General features: G+C 42.5%; 1 protein-coding gene across 5 annotated transcripts; it reads right to left on the bottom strand.

Annotated features, from left to right (window-relative positions):
* Window positions 1–1,632: 1,632 nt before the first annotated feature.
* Window positions 1,633–14,161, bottom strand: LOC136679332 (E3 SUMO-protein ligase PIAS2-like). Of its 5 annotated transcripts, none has more exons than XM_066657791.1 (15): window positions 13,781–14,139; window positions 13,169–13,255; window positions 12,363–12,819; window positions 12,146–12,233; window positions 11,973–12,023; window positions 11,792–11,882; window positions 8,740–8,874; window positions 8,542–8,647; window positions 8,284–8,357; window positions 8,034–8,194; window positions 6,678–6,811; window positions 5,834–6,011; window positions 4,636–4,775; window positions 4,505–4,542; window positions 1,634–2,934 (listed from the first exon to the last, which is right to left on the bottom strand). In XM_066657791.1, exons 3-15 carry the CDS (start codon window positions 12,814–12,816, stop codon window positions 2,746–2,748), a joined length of 1,839 nt encoding a protein of 612 aa, XP_066513888.1. In that variant the 5' UTR covers window positions 12,817–12,819; window positions 13,169–13,255; window positions 13,781–14,139; the 3' UTR covers window positions 1,634–2,745. The 5 variants fall into 5 exon arrangements, with proteins under 5 accessions (XP_066513886.1, XP_066513885.1, XP_066513888.1 ...); XM_066657790.1 differs by having other exon boundaries at window positions 14,105–14,135; XM_066657789.1 differs by lacking the exon at window positions 13,169–13,255 and having other exon boundaries at window positions 1,633–2,931; window positions 14,105–14,161.
* Between the last annotated feature and the right edge of the window lie 3,233 nt (window positions 14,162–17,394).

The raw sequence follows: 17,394 nt of genomic DNA on the forward strand, positions 1-17,394 counted from the left end.
TAATAATATAAAACACACATATATATATATTTCTCTATAAAGCAGTGGGTGAGAGTGAGTTTGAAGAACAGTGTTTTGTTCAGATTCTCCTTGATTCACATGAATTTGTTAAATCCACAGCACACTTTATTTAAAATCATTATTAATTCACCACTAAATCTAGGCACTGGATGATGACCTCCAATAATACACACTCCACGAAGAGAGCCTTGGACAAAGTTAAACACAGTCACACACAGAGGATCACACTGGAGGAATGTGACTGGGTTTATTCTAAAGTTTATTCACAAATAAACACTCACTGCTCAGATCAATAGCTTTTTAAATCTCAATCTCTGGCGCTAAAACCTTTACACAGTACTGTGTGTAATTATATATATATATATGTATATATATATATATATATATTTATTTATTTATGAGGGGGTTGTTGAGCATCATGTTTCTCAGAGGAAGCACCTGCTTGTCCTCACCCTCCCAGTGTTGCTGGCATTTTGTTATGGAGGGAGGGAGGGTCACAGGATGGATTTAGAGATTGAGTTGTTGGTAATTCATTTGTAGGTTCCACTGAACAGAACTATACCATTCACATCACAGCGGTGATGACAAAGTGCTGTAGGGTTCATATCTGGTTTGAAAAATGAAGTTAGTTATTCATTAATATGCACTACATCAGGTTAAAAGCAGAAGTTAAAATACAGAAGAGTGAAATGGGTTAAAGTATTCATTCCAAATACAAAAAAAAACACCCAAACACTGCCCTTTGACTCAAATAGAAGTAGATCTTTCCAATCCATCAATGTATTTCATCACTTTAAAACATCACCTTCAGCACCGTGTCCTCTGTTCACAGGAGACAAAACACTAATTACACACTTACTACAGCTGTGCTTTCACAGTCTCGAGTTATTACAGCTCAGTGCTTCAGAGGGGAGGTGGTCTGAAGGAGCAGCTACAATCATTTCAAACTCTTACAAACACGCAAACCACGTTCGGTCATCATGAGAAACTGATCCAACTGGGTTTGCCTCCCGTCTCTGGTGAGTTGATGGTTGTATCTGGGGATTCAGGGGGAAGCAGGGTGTGAGACGCTCCCGGTGCATGGCTGCCCTGCTCCTCCGGGCTGGGGTTCTGCTCGCAAACAGAGAGGGGCTCGCCATGACACGAGGAGCTTGTAACTTTTATGAACTAAATATTCAGATCTGCAGTTTTCTTCTGTGAAAACAGTTCAGCAACATTAGAGATTTAGTATCATTTTGGTAAAAAAAGACAAATTAACACAGATTTAAACAAATCTAAACAGCACAAATATATTTAACACGTCTGAGTATTTTCCTGAGCTGCACATGAAGTTTCACCAGTTTGAAGGAGGAAAACACAGCTCTAATATGAACAATCCTTTTGTTTCTGATATTCCTGTAAAAGCCAGCCTCTGCAGCATGTGTTCAACACGAGCGACGGCTTTAAAACAGAACGGTGTTTCAGCGACAGAATTAGAATCTATTTCTAAAATCCAGTCACCACTCTGTAAACCCATTTTTTCCAAAAATTCATTCCCTGTTAAAGTGCCCTTGAGCAAGACGCCTAACCCCCAAACTGCTCCCCGAGGCGATCCCAGCCCCCTGCTCCGGCTGTGTGTGTGTTCACTGCCCCTAGTGCATGTGAAGGATTGCTCACTGGTGTGTGTTTGTGTGTTCAGTCATGAAGGGCTTGAATGCAGAGAAACAATTTCCCCAACGTGATCAATACAGGTGTGTCATCGTCTTCTTCGTGAACTTGGCCCAAAGAGCTCAACAACTCTCTTCTGCTCTCACCGTTTGCGACAAACAGTCAATACACGACATGTCAGGGACAGTTCTTATTCTTTTTTCTTTTTAATTATAAACATATTTTGGGGGTCAGTGGTTTTGAGGTGAATATTCAAAAAACACAGTTTAAATAGTAAAAAGAGGACAAATTTCCCACATACAAATACAATGCAGGTCCACAAACAGGTCTGTTAATTAATAAATCAACCGATCATCTGACAGCCCCCTAATAAAACGCAAACGTGCAAAAAACAATTATAAATGATTTTAAAAAACTCACAAACAAAACAAAAAAAAACAAACACAAGATCCGACCTGTTGACGTTTTTCGCTGAGACTCAATTACAACCTATAATTCATAAACCATACGACATGATGTGCGACATAATATATATGAAGCTCGTTTTTATTGCTAGATGCTAATTTAGAACCTTTGAAATGAAATAAAATCGCACCGCAGGAATTTGTTAGTTACTACGATAAAAACAGAGCTGCCAGAGTGCTTTCCGCATCATTTCCTCATGGTACACCGCTCCGCTTCTTTTCGGAAACATCCGACTCAATGCTCAGTTAATCCTCACCGTTCCTAGTCCACCATTTCACTGACCGTTCCGCTTCTTCGGTCTGTTCCGTTAAAAAAGGCAATGGGTATGAGTCACTGTTATAACGTTAAAAATAAAGAGAGTATCATCTTCAGAGGGAGAGCACATGTAAGGGCTGGATTTTTCAAAATAGTCTGGTGCTACCAACATCTATACGCAGAACATGCGTTTCCCCTGGCTGCAATTATCTGTGTCCGTTACATAATGCACACCAAAAGGGTAAATATGACATTTAACCACGATTAACTTCGGTGTGCGGAACCGTTGGCCATGGCAGTTTTCTCTGTGATTGTGTAGACTGTGCATCGCTGGCCTGTGAATAGAGAAACACTGACTCAGTCCAAAGAGATAATGTCTGAGAGGCTGGAGGACCCTCCAGTGATGACTCCCGTTTCGTGACTGGAGCTTCCGCTGTGCGAGGTGGTCTCGTATGGGACTGAAGAGGACACAAAGCCGGCGCTGGTGGTGGCACTCTGGATGCTGCTGGAGAGGTTGTCGAGGAACACAGGGCTCCGGTAATGCTGCTGAAACACAGTAAACATTGCTCATTTGTGGGGTGTCATTTTGTCAAAGTCATATATTCCATATATGTCATTATCAGAGCTCTGTTGTTATTATTAAAATTATTAGTTATTCTTGAGCTGAAGCTTTGTGGGGGCGTCGTGTTAACTTGTCAGTGCAGACACAGTGAGGTTTAGATTCCATGTAATAAATTACATGTATTATTTCAAAATAAATAAATGTTTTAATAACAATACATTCTTTTATTAAATATATTATTGGGTATATGAACATACACAATATAAATTCATTTGAAAAAGAATCCACTTCCCCCTCCACATCACAACAACAGATTAATAAAAAGTAGTCTTTGTGAAGTGAATATTTTATACCCTTTGTATTAACCCCAGTTTTCGCTGGATTTTCTCCACACTGTCACTGAATTTCCCAGATCTCACGCAGTAAGGAATCACTTGGATTTGAACTTGTGACTGGTTTTTTAAAAGGTATCTGACTAAATTAAAGCAGTCTATTTGGATTAAACTTGAAAGCTGGGATCTGTAAAAACAGATAAGCCGTTTGATCCTGAAGATTTGGATCTACGTTCTGTAATCCAGTACAAACTTTAAGTAGGATTAAATGCTACAACTGGGTTTTTCAGAACTGTACGCAGAAACCTTTTGATACCGGGATGATTTCTATCACAACTTGAGAGGTGGACTGAAGGTGGAGTGACAGTGTTAAGGACACACTTTGTACAGAAATGTCTTTAAAACTAGCCTGTGTTCTGTGAAGGTGATTTAAGAGACACTCAAATATTATTAAAAAATTATTTCAATTCATTTAAAAGATCTTTAGACAACGTAACATAAGTTGATTACTTTTACTTAAATATATTGGCAAAAATAATAAACATTTTCATAATTTGTTTAAAACAAAAAACACGCAGACACAGGGAGAACACCACACTCCTCACAGACAGTCACCCGGAGGAAACCCACGCAGACACAGAGAGAACACACCACACTCCTCACAGACAGTCACCCGGAGGAAACCCACGCAGACACAGAGAGAACACACCACACTCCTCACAGACAGTCACCCGGAGGAAACCCACGCAGACACAGAGAGAACACACCACACTCCTCACAGACAGTCACCCGGAGGAAACCCACGCAGACACAGAGAGAACACACCACACTCCTCACAGACAGTCACCCGGAGGAAACCCACGCAGACACAGAGAGAACACACCACACTCCTCACAGACAGTCACCCGGAGGAAACCCACACAGACAGAACACACCACACTCCTCACAGACAGTCACCCGGAGGAAACCCACGCAGACACAGGGAGAACACACCACACTCCTCACAGGGAGTGGGTCGAACCCACAACCTCCAGGTCTCTGGAGCTGTGTGACCTGGAATAACTTTATCCAGTTTGAATATGTTTTGAAAAACTGTGAGAAAATCTGATTTTTGTGGGATTTGATTATCCGGGAAAATTGGATCATTATAAGCGTTGGAAAACCTTAAACCTTAGATCGCTGGTGTTACAAAAAGATTTCTATAACATTTTTATACACATACCTGTGGGTCTGGTTGAAGTAATGTAAATAGATCAAGACCTGCAAGAGATTAACAGTCACAGTGAGATCAATTCAAACACTCACTAGGCCTGAGAAGAAACAGACAGACTCCATTACAGAAAACTGACATACTGTGCATATCTGTGGGAATAGTGGACAGTGTTGAATGGTGGAATGGAACTGCATAGTCCGCTATGGAGGAGGTTAAGTATGAGGTGTCTAGTGTCTGTACGCTTGGCACTCGAACCGTTGATGGCTGGTAGGTCAGCACCCTGAGGGAGACAGAAATACACCAAAAATTATTCAGAATAATTCACACACAACACACACATCTAAATCCTTGCACATTGGAACTTCACTGAAAGGAGCAAGAAATTGTCTTCTCAGATGAGTCTCAGAATCTATATATTATTTATTTATACTGACACCTGGTGGTCTGTTTTTACTCAGTGCTCTTATTTCTCACGCTCACTGTGTCTGTTTTGCTGCGTTCAACCTTGTCTTTGTGCTCTCGCGGTACAATTTTAAAGTTTCAGCACTCTACGGAAAAGGCAGCACACTTTAGAACAGTCTGTTTTATCCTGTGCTTTCGGACTTAAGCTGCCCACGAAAACTGGTTGGTCTTGTTTTATAGTCAGTGAGTTGGTGGGCTCCAGATCCAGATGCACTGAAAACACAGCACCGAAATAACAAGTGGGGATTTGAACGTAAATCATAATTCAGATTCAGTACATGAAAACAAGCAGTACTCTGCCCCCAGCTTTCCCCTCATATTCATAGATATTCATTCATTATCTGTAACCCTTATCCAGTTCAGGGTCGCGGTGAGTCCAGAGCCTACCTGGAATCACTGGGCGCAAGGTGGGAATACACCCTGGAGGGGGCGCCAGTCCTTCACAGGGCAACACAGACACACTCAGACACTCACACTTATGGACACTTTTGAGTCGCCAATCCACCTACCAACGTGTGTTGTTGGAGCGTGGGAGGAAACCGGAGCATCCGGAGGAAACCCACACAGACACAGAGAGAACACACCACACTCCTCACAGACAGTCACCCGGAAGAAACCCACGCAGACACAGAGAGAACACACCACACTCCTCACAGACAGTCACCCGGAGGAAACCCACACAGACACAGGGAGAACACACCACACTCCTCACAGACAGTCACCCGGAGGAAACCCACGCAGACACAGGGAGAACACACCTGTGTTTATATTTTTGTTCAGTATATTTTACATGTTGCCTGATTGATGAAGATTCCATATTTTGTAATTAAACCAACTTTCAGAAGAGAAGAGATGTAAGGGAGAGCTCCCACTGACCCTTTACTGTGCATCTCCTCTGGTTTAACCATATAGACACAGCGCTTTTTCAGAGGAGGATCTGGTTCTGCTTCATCATCTGAAGAGCTTTCAATGGTCAGATCAATCACGTCTGCCTTTTTTGTGCTGCTGAGCTCTGTGTGTGGAACCACTGCACTCGGTCGGATGGGAGAAGCACCTAAAAGTGTAAAGAAAAACGTTAGTCCTGAAGACAAATGTAATGGTTTTAGGACCACTGCAAAAAAAAAAATAAAAAATAAAATAAAAAATAGAGAATAAATTCTGAATTCTGAGGTTAATGTGAGAATGATTCTGTGAAAATAATTAATTAATTAATTAGAGAAACACCGTTTGGGTTATGATCATTATCTAAATATTTAAAGAATTTTTTTCTCTTCATTATTCAGACTTTATTCTCAGATTATTCTGAATTCATCCAACTAAAGTCAAACAAAACAATATAAAATATAATAACCCCTCAATGTAGACAGGGCTCTCTCTCTCTATTTTATAAAAATATATATATTTGTTCTGTGCTGTATTTGTTTACTAATAACTCTGTATTATATTACATAAGAAATGCAGACCATAGGACGAATTTTAAAACGTATACAGAACAAACCAGTACAGCACACAACCCTAATTAGCCATATGTTAAACATGAACAGCTGCGGCCAAGTGAGGCATGCCTTAGCCCAGTTGGCCGCTCTGCGTTTTGTCCCTCCCCCCTCCAGTGTCTGTTGCAGACAGCCCTACAGACCACAGGACCCCCGTTCCATCAGCAGACAGCGGAGTTTGTGACGAGCCCCAGCAGCAACGAATAAACACAGCTAATAAGTCTTACACTCAATTTTGGGAATGCAGGGCGATGACACTTTCAGCGCCTCCTTCTTTGGTCTCATTGGGCACCACGTCCCATCTTCTTGGAACTTGATTTCATCAACGTCTGTGCAGTCATTTAATATTTCCATGAAGAGCCTGAAATAACAAATGAAATTGTAGAATAAAGCAAAGGATAAGACTTTTTTGATCCCCTCGGGGTAGATACAAAAACAAACAAACACAAAAATCAATCAATAATCACACACATTAACACACACTGTGTGGCACTAGATGTTCCGTGCATATGTGTGCGCGCGTGTGTGTGTGTGTAATTATAATTGCGCAGAGAGAACACTGCACTTGAATAAATGTAATAAATATAAATTGACATGGTTAGAATATTCGAGTGGTAAAAAAAACAAAGATGAGACACAGTTCAAGTAAACTGCACATGGGTTGAGGAGAAAGACTAATAATACTAAGCACTGCGGCAAGCAGCTTAGATGTCTATGTGGAAACTAGTTTGAGAAATAAAGTGCTACAGTAAGTTACTGTTAAACAGTCTGATAGCAGATGGGATGAAGCACCTGTCGTACCGCTTCTGTACTGTTTCGTCCCACACTGTGGGTGGAAGTGTCTGGAACTGCCAGATCTAGGCAGCATTTTAAACAAGCATTAAATACTGCACTCTGGTCATGTCAGACACAGCCTGGATGTAAACAAACACAGCGGATGACAGTGAAATAAACCAGCTAAGCTCTCATTTGTTTGCGGTCTTTCAGGCCTAACGTTAATGTTGCGTTTCACAGCAGTCTCTTGGTGTCCACCCTACACTGCAAATATTGAACATGTGGCTGCTCTGGGAGAAGATCACAGGAGTAAGGATTGGATTAAGGACTCCCCACACAGGAGAACATGAGAAGATAATTGTTTACGATCTCCCTAAAATCAAGAGACCTCTTGTGATTGTCGAGAGGAGCAAATCACCACAACTTTCCTGTTGTGGGGGCCAGGCATTAGAGACCGGATTTTTCATTGGGGTCTGTGACAGTGAAAAGTGAAGCAGTAAACAAACAGGCAGTAGAGTCTAGTAGTCTACGTACCATGCAGTGGAAACGCAAAGCTTTAGAGGACTGTAAAGCCCCCGTGGACTGGGCTGTCACAGTGGATCCTGGACTAATCAGCACCTGACCTCACTAACGTTCTCATGGCTACACGCTGCTAAATCCTCACAGCAATCTTCCAACAGCTAGAGTAAAGCCTTCACAGAAGAAGAGTAGAGACTGTTCCTCATTAACATCACAGAGAAAACACTGGGCAAGTGTGTGGCCACATTTCCGAGCTGGTTCACCACAGTGGAGACGGGAAAGGTACTCACCCATCTATGATCAGACTCTCATATGTGGCTTTCTTGTCGCACACAGGGCAGATCCAGGTGGGCTTCTTCTCGTTCATCTGCAGGTACAGCGCAGCATCGAAACACTGCAGGTGAGAGCAGGTAACCGCTCGACAGGGAACTGTGAGTCGCATCTTTCCAAGCTGTGTGAAACATGAGCAGACTTTAAATGAGTGTAGCATAAAAAAACACAAGAGTGAGATAAATATTATAAAGTGTATTCAGAACCTACTGGGCACATAAGAGACACCCTCAAGCTGGTGGTGGCTATCTCACTGTCCGGGTCGGCTGTGAGCTTTTCTTTTACTGAGAACAAAGTAAAGAGAGGGGGTAACTGATTAGATGAAAGTGGTACCTATATTAACCTGTACACATCAAGCACACAGTGCAAGTTAAAAAACTCCCTGTACTCCCCGTTACACTGATTTATTTAAAACCAAAAGACACAAGTCCGTTTATAACTTCCGTAAAGTGTTAGTTGACATCTTACTCAGTGCTCTGGAGTGGTCAGGGTTCCTGATTCCTTTCATTCTTAATCTCTGGAGTAACAGCGGGGATGTCAGCTGTCGTACCAAGTAAACGGACATCGAGTAAGTCTGAAAAACACGTAACGGTGAACAAACCGCAGGAATATCAACACGAAATTAACATTTAAACTTTTGTTTTAACGCTGAGGAGCACGGCCTACTTTTCCAATTTCAGGCGCCCATGTGACTGATATCTGATTGGGTAATGCAGATGATAATCTGACGAGAGAAGTGATATTCAAAGGTCTCCCCGGTCTCTTCTGTTCGACACCATTCTTAGGAGGTGGTGCATAGCCCTAAGATACAAACAGACATCAGAGAATCACCATCACTTTCACATACAAACAGTACACAGCTGATGTTGTTTATTTGAATACGTTTCTGCACTTAATCAGAAGGGTCAAGTATTTAACCAAAATGGCATTACACAAAGATTTTAATTTGAAATCAAGGAGAAATCAGCAAGAACTAACAAATATTAGGTGTGCAAATGAGTTTTAAAGCATTTTTGTGTAATATTATTTTAATAAAAAATAAAAACATTTCCCCGCTCTTCTGTCATTTTACGAAAAAAAGCATTGCAAAGCATTAAAAATGACAGTTTGTATTTTTTCGTTCATTGTCTGTAAGCACTTTTTCTACCACCTGAGGGAAGTCGGAACGTCACTCGGTGGTGGTGGTGGAGGGCAGGAAGATGCCAGGGGAAAACCGAAAAGGTCGGGGGGGGGGGAAAAAAAAAAAAAAAAAAAAAAGATGTTGGAAGATGCTGCTGCCAAATGTGCGAAATTAACAGAGCTGTTTCCAGAGGACACACCCCAGTTAAAGCCAGTAAAGAGAGATAGGGAAATAATTGTGCATGGTCAGTGTAAGGCTACTGCACAGCGCTTGCAATCAGGGCTTTCACAACCATGAAATTTTAACTGATGATTATTTGTCATACAAGTAATTACAATTAACGATTTAATTGTCTGTTTTTTTTTTTTACACCCGCAGTATTTTAATAGGCCTTTGTGTTTAATGAAAACATAAGGTACACACACTATTATGGTAAAGAATGTTTATTCATAAAGATGTGTGAAGATATTTGCCCCTTTCCTGTTTATAATTAAAATTGTGTGTTTGAAACTGATATTTGAAAATTCTCTAAATAAGCAAAACAATCAAATGTACTACGGCTTTAACATCGGTTGTTTACTGTCTCGGCGAATTCTGGGACTAAGGCTATGTTCACACCGCGGGGTACAGAGGCCCAGTCAGACGTGACACGAGTCGTTCATGTGGCTGCGTGAACAGCACAAATTCACATTGAATCTGACTTTTTCCACCTCAGATTTGGGGAGTTTCATATGATCCACGTCCCTCTGTGGAAATTCGACTCTGTCTGAAAGACCAGGTCTGAATTTATGTGAATTTTACGTCACTCCGGCCGCTGAGAATACTCTCCGGACTACGGGCCAAAGCTTTTATTTATTTATTTTTTTTTTTTATTTGAGGTGTTTAGGAAATGGCCAAGTGTAAGGATTTCCGTTTTGTAAAAAATACTGGGAAACAAAAAAACTGTGAAACTCCTGTCTTTTACGAGAAAATAAAACACGTGGAAATTTGTATAAAGGTGGGTTTGTTTTAAATAAAAGACCTTAGGTGAAGACCTTATTTATTCGTTCTATATCAGTCTGATATTGTTCGTGTATGAAACTGTATAAATGTGGCTCCTGGAAATATTAAACTCATTATGTCTTGCGCTTGTCGTCTTCTCTTTTGAGACTCGTGCTCGTGAGAGAACTGGGAAATTAGTGCTTAGAGTGAAAGAAAAATCAGTTCACGTTTTAATATTCTACAGAGTCTTTAATTAATACTCTGTTTTTAACACAGAACTCATTTGGAGTAAAGAAGAGGGATGTTCTGGGACACAGCGCTGCAGTAAATCATCGGTCCGGTCCGATTCCTTCATTTAAAAAATGAAAGGTCTTTGTATGAAACAGACTTCTGCTCAGAGCCTGAAGCATCGGGCTTTGTGCGTTTGGCTCAGTTTTAAAAAATCAGATTTGGTCCCTTTTACTTGCTGCGTGAACGTAGCCTAAGATACTCCCAGCTGCCGGGAAGAATCTGTTGATGCCGCTGTCTTCCCAAGTTCAGCGAAGTGCGGTGGTGGATCCACAGACGATTTCTCAGGTTTGTTTTATTGGCACTTTTTACAGCCACCGTTTAATAACACTATTTATTTAGTAATACACGTAATTGATATTCTGTTTGTTGGGATTGAAATGAAATATAATATGATCGCGGTCAGCTGAAATAATCGTGATCATGTGATTACGTAATAATCGCGACAGGTCTACGTGTAAGGTCAGTTTAGCGTAGTTTATTTTTCACACCATAAATCACAAATATCCTGTTTCAAGCTGAAAATAATAAACATAATTTAGACGTGTAATACGTTAAATCACCGAACTCTTTAATGGAATGTTATTGTAGCGTCTGAGCAAACCCCTACTAAAATGCCATTTTAATTTCAATTTATTTTAATTTCAACGTATTGCTCCAGTACAGAGGGAAATACATTTTCATCTTTACCACATTTTTGACCTTTTAAATGTTCATGTGATTTAAATTTGAATTAAACTGATTGTTTAAGTGAAGTGTTTTCTGTTAATTTACCAATGCTCCATGAAGAAAGTGGGTCGGGTTTGGGCATGAAACTCCCGGGCTGAAAAAGGGGCCCACTCCGGTCCTGACAGGGACCAATGAATCCTTCAGTCGCCACTTTTACACTACTTTATTTTAAGGTTATTTTTTTTGTTGAATATGATGATAATTGTCATTTTTAATACAACACAACAGTCACCACGATCTTATCTGTACTCCTAATAAATAGATTAAAGGAATCAAAGAGAAAATATATTTTTTAAAGGTCTACTTTCTTTGTTTTCACAAATATTTACCCAATTATTAGAGATCACCACTTACACCCCTTTAGTTAGCCGTTAGCGGAACTGAAGGTTCATCACATCAGCTGACAGACACCTGTGTTGGCCGGCACTGTGCCTTGTTATGAGGGGAGGTAGGGCGCCCTGCCATCCACCAAGAGTACACAGCTAACTGGCAACCTCCCAACGATGGCGCCAAGAACTCAGGAGCCCCCATTTAACATTTTGAAACCACAAGACTTTTGAGTGTCCTATATTTCAGCAGCGTATGCCATTAAACACTTACTGGTAAAGGAAAGAGCTTCCCATTGACTTTGATGCAAAGACTATTGGGATAGTTATCTTCTTGAGGGCAACTTGTTTCTGAAAGGCAGAACCTGTCGACAAAACAGAAGTAAACCCCACATTAACGCCCATTTCACTGAAGCTGAACTAACGAACACTGCTAAACTCACAAACAACCTCACCGTAACTGTATTTGAACCATGTAGTCTCTTCTGCCACCAGGAAGGAAATCCCTTTAACAACAAATAACAGATGAGAAAAAACCAAACACACAGCAGAACAGAGAGATAAACCAATCCAAGAAAAACAGTGCATGGAAAACTACACAATAAAGGGAATTGATCTAAATCCTTACCGTGAAATGCAAACCTCTCTCACTTGTTGTGGAGTCAAGGCAAAGATGAAATACTTCTCCTGGTGAAATCTCTGAACAGTGCTGGGTCCTGGGTGAAAGAAGAAATACATGCAAAGACAGGCTTGGGCTTAAATGAGCTTTTCTGTACAGTCACAGTGAAACACAGCCCAGTTTTCAAAGAAGGATTTCTACAATGATAAATCAAATCCAGCATTACCTAAACTTGAGGGCTTGATCAAAACATCCAACACATCATAAAAGGGTAAGGGCTTCATCTGGACGTCCGGGTGGACGGGGGGCATTAGCGAGTTCGGCTGCTGCATGTTCATCATGGGTTTGGATTCATGAAACACTGAAGAGTCGCAGGTCACCAAGTGTGGATGCACCAAGTCGGTGTGAACAGCACCAAGAGAAAGATCCGGACACACGACCGCAGACCGGTCCTGCGTCTGAAAGTAGGACTTAATTCTTGACAGTTCAGTGAGGCTGTCGAACGTTCTGGGATACCTCCGGTGATAAAGCTCCTTGATTTTAATCTGCACGGCAGGACTACAGTCGCTCTTTAGCAAATGCAAAGCTCTCAGAAGAAGTTCATGCTTGCGACCGCTCTTGTTCCTTCCAGCAAAACCTAGCAGCACCTGGAGCTCTGAGACACGGAAACTTGATACCATATTCTGCAAAACAAATACAGACAGCGGTAAAGAGAAGAGACTGAGGAAATCTGAGCAGTGCAAGGTGCAGGCTGGCCACAGGAGATAAAGCAAAGAACGTGTGGTGAAAATCAGTTCCAAATGCGTAGGGTGTGTGCAAGCTTTAACCATTATAGAATCAATGTGAATTAAACATGAGAAAAGAAAGCACATTCATCAAAATAAAGTCAATAAATATAATTAAGTTACTCTTACACTTTTTAGATACATGTCTAAACACTGTAACCCAAATGTGTAGTAACTGTAGTAACACCCCACCCAAATATGCCCCCTACCAAAAATTCCCCAGAGAAATAAGAAAATCTCAACTGACCCTTCAACATATGGTCCATGCTTGATTGTTCTTACTTGTTAATCCTTTTTTCTTTAAAAATCCTTTACAAATGTGAGCGAAATGCATCTAAAAACGTTGGGAATAAGTCCAGAACCCATTAGATGAGCATTGTAAACAAGACAGAACATGTTGCATTTGACAGTTAACTGAGCAGATTCCTGGTTTAGAGTAAATCAATAATCAATAACTACAAACAATGAGAAATAACAGGCTACACACATTCACACACCGCAGCTACCGACTGACTTGGGCTTTTATGCGTCGTCAAAAGTTCTCAAGATTTCTCAAGTCCACCTTAAATGCTGCAGCGTAAATAGACTCGGTCACAGACCCGTCTGCAGGATTTAAGGTGGACCTCGGATTTCGGTTATGCGGCCAACTTCAGCTTTGTTATCAAAACTGACTTTAGTTTCTTTTACATATAAATAATTATAATACTTCTGAGGTCAGAACTGTGTAAATTTACATGGTCTCAACTGAGCAGCTAACGTTTAAGTTGGATTTATTTGAGAGGGCTGATCCTGGCACAACACAACAAAAGGAAAGCCAAAACAGTCGCGAAGAGACAAGTGTGTGTTTTTTTTTTTTTACCTGTGTCTGGGCGTGAAAAGCTACTAAAAGAGCATTCTACATAATTCTCATGCAAAAAAAAACAGAGAGCTCTGGGCCAGGAACAAAGATAAACAGACGTGCCATTAATAATCTTCCGTTACCGAAGCAGCTGTAACGTTAACGTCTCTAGCTCCTCGGCCTAAGACCGAGAAGTATATCGGTGTTTTGTTACAAAGAACACTCCCAGTCCGCGTTAAAGCGACTGAGTGGTTATTAAAAAATGACAGCGGATAGAGCTGTTGTTTTTTTGAAGCCTGAGAGAAGTGTAAAGCGGCTGGCAGCGATCAGAACACTTTCGCCTACCCGTAACTCCTCAAAATCCGCCATTTCCTGGCTCGGTTCATCCTGCCGCTGATCCGGTCAAAGTTCAACTCGGCTCCTCACCGTAGGCATGGTTGTTCATAAAAGAGTCGGTTCATTAAATCGACTCTTCCCTACCATGTCCCAAATGGCGCCTCGTCCGAGTCCACTCTATGACGTTTATGGACAGACACCCAGTACAGTAGGGTACAGAGCACTGGTGGGGCCATCAATTCACGTTCAAATAAAGCGAACTAATGGAAACGAATAAAGAATGCGTGGGAACTGCTTCATAAGGCATGGGAACGAATTAATAATGTGTGATGATGTATTCAGAAATCTCATTCCCACGGTATAATATCTCCTTCAAATGCCTTTGGACAATTTCACACACACACACACACACACACACACACACACGCACACACATACACACACACCAGTGGACAGTGTCACACATTCACCAAGTCACACACGTCAGTAGACAACTAACACACGTACCCAGTCTCAGATATAGTGAAAATAGATTTAAACAAACAGAAATGAGTCTCATGGGCTAAATCAAGCCTATTTATAGATTTGTATTGAAGGATATTATGTTTAGAAAGTTTTATAAATTAGTGGTCGGTATTGTACTGTTTCGTATTACAGTAGTGTGCTATTCGTCTTGTATTAAGTGTAGAACATTTACTGAGATGTTAAGGCTTTCTGTTATTATTTCAGACACAAGATTAATGTTGCAGCGCCGAGAAAACTCCACCACCCAAATAGGACCTGATTTGTGGGGGTCATGACCTTTGAAATACAGGGTGAAAGGGGGCGGTAGGGTATGAACAGCACATGGTCTTCAGTTGTCCAGCAGAGGGCGCTCTATGAACGCGTGTCGACTTAGTTTACAATCTGTTTTCTGATTAGATTAACTCTGTGCTCTAAATAATACAATACATGCACAATCTGTAAGAACTATATTTCTCCTCATTAGTAACTTATTTGAAAGCTTTTATCAACGTAAAGATCAAGAACCAGCCAGAAATCCTGCTACATGGAAGACTTCACAAGACATTTTAATCACTCTGTGTACGGACAAAGGCGTTTGAGCACCTGCTCATCCTTAATGTCTCCTAAAATAAAGACAATGAGTTTGTCCTGAGACTCCAGTTCGCACTGCATTGAGCATTAAATGGCAGTCAGCCACGTCACAAACACCACTCCAGCTCAAAGATACTGGATGGTTACTCCAGAGCCCATTGCTAGGAGGCTTTATACTTGGCACTTGGCATTGACCATGGTGACCTTAGGTTGATTGGCAGCTGCTCCAGAGCATCCCTTTCACATATTTTATGACGATTCTAAAAGCTGTGTGTACACTACAAAATAGTGCACTGATGTGTACCAAGAATGTACATTTATCACACTGTGGGCACATGTCTTGCTTGTGGGGACCACATAGGAAGGTTAAAGGTAAATCACCACAAAATTAATAAAAGTCTGTAATGTCCCCATAATTCACGGAGATACAAGAGCTCAGCACACTTGGAGGAGACCGCTAACTGCCTAGTTCTGTGAGTGACAGCCCCGTCAGAGAGAGCTAGCCCTGTTATACCTGAATTGTGATTTACTGTATACTGTATAGGGCGGCACGGTGGCGCAGTCACACAGCTCCAGGGTCCTGGAGGTTGTTGGTTCGAGTCCCGTTCCAGGTGACTGTCTTTGAGGAGTGTGGTGTGTTCTCTCTGTGTCTGCGTGGGTTTCCTCCGGGTGACTGTCTGTGAGGAGTGTGGTGTGTTCTCTCTGTGTCTGTGTGGGTTTCCTCTGGGTGACTGTCTTTGAGGAGTGTGGTGTGTTCTCTCTGTGTCTGCGTGGGTTTCCTCCGGGTGACTGTCTTTGAGGAGTGTGATGTGTTCTCTCTGTGTCTGCGTGGGTTTCCTCCGGGTGACTGTCTGTGAGGAGTGTGGTGTGTTCTCCCTGTGTCTGCATGGGTTTCCTCCGGGTGAATGTCTGTGAGGAGTGTGGTGTGCTCTCTCTGTGTCTGCGTGGGTTTCCTCCAGGTGACTGTCTGTGAGGAGTGTGGTGTGTTCTCCCTGTGTCTGCGTGGGTTTCCTCTGGCTGAGTGTCTGTGAGGAGTATGGTGTGTTCTCTCTGTGTCTGCGTGGGTTTCCTCCAGGTGACTGTCTGTGAGGAGTGTGGTGTGTTCTCCCTGTGTCTGCGTGGTTTCCTCCGGGTGAATGTCTGTGAGGAGTGTGGTGTGCTCTCTCTGTGTCTGCATGGGTTTCCTCCGGGTGACTGTCTGTGAGGAGTGTGGTGTGTTCTCCCTGTGTCTGCGTGGGTTTCCTCCAGGTGACTGTCTGTGAGGAGTGTGGTGTGTTCTCTCTGTGTCTGCGTGGGTTTCCTCTGGCTGAGTGTCTATGAGGAGTGTGGTGTGTTCTCTCTGTGTCTGTGTGGGTTTCCTCCGGGTGACTGTCTGTGAGGAGTGTGGTGTGTTCTCCCTGTGTCTGCGTGGATGGCCTCCGGGTGACTGTCTGTGAGGAGTGTAGTGTGTTCTCTCTGTGTCTGCATGGGTTTCCTCCGGGTGACTGTCTGTGAGGAGTGTGGTGTGTTCTCCCTGTGTCTGCGTGGGTTTCCTCCAGATGACTGTCTGTGAGGAGTGTGGTGTGTTCTCTCTGTGTCTGTGTGGGTTTCCTCTGGCTGAGTGTCTGTGAGGAGTATGGTGTGTTCTCTCTGTGTCTGTGTGGGTTTCCTCCGGGTGACTGTCTGTGAGGAGTGTGGTGTGTTCTCCCTGTGTCTGCGTGGATGGCCTCCGGGTGACTGTCTGTGAGGAGTGTAGTGTGTTCTCTCTGTCTGTGTGGGTTTCCTCCGGGTGACTGTCTGTGAGGAGTGTGGTGTGTTTTCCCTGTGTCTGCGTGGGTTTTCTCCGGGTGACTGTCTGTGAGGAGTGTAGTGTGTTCTCTCTGTGTCTGTGTGGGTTTCCTCCGGGTGACTGTCTGTGAGGAGTGTGGTGTGTTCTCTCTGTGTCTGCGTGGGTTTCCTCCGGGTGACTGTCTGTGAGGAGTGTGGTGTGTTCTCCCTGTGTCTGCATGGGTTTCCTCCGGGTGAATGTCTGTGAGGAGTGTGGTGTGCTCTCTCTGTGTCTGCGTGGGTTTCCTCCAGGTGACTGTCTGTGAGGAGTGTGGTGTGTTCTCCCTGTGTCTGCGTGGGTTTCCTCTGGCTGAGTGTCTGTGAGGAGTATGGTGTGTTCTCTCTGTGTCTGCGTGGGTTTCCTCCAGGTGACTGTCTGTGAGGAGTGTGGTGTGTTC

The sequence above is a fragment of the Hoplias malabaricus genome, chromosome Y (genome assembly GCF_029633855.1).
Source record: "Hoplias malabaricus isolate fHopMal1 chromosome Y, fHopMal1.hap1, whole genome shotgun sequence".
Taxonomy (NCBI): Eukaryota; Metazoa; Chordata; class Actinopteri; order Characiformes; family Erythrinidae; genus Hoplias; species Hoplias malabaricus.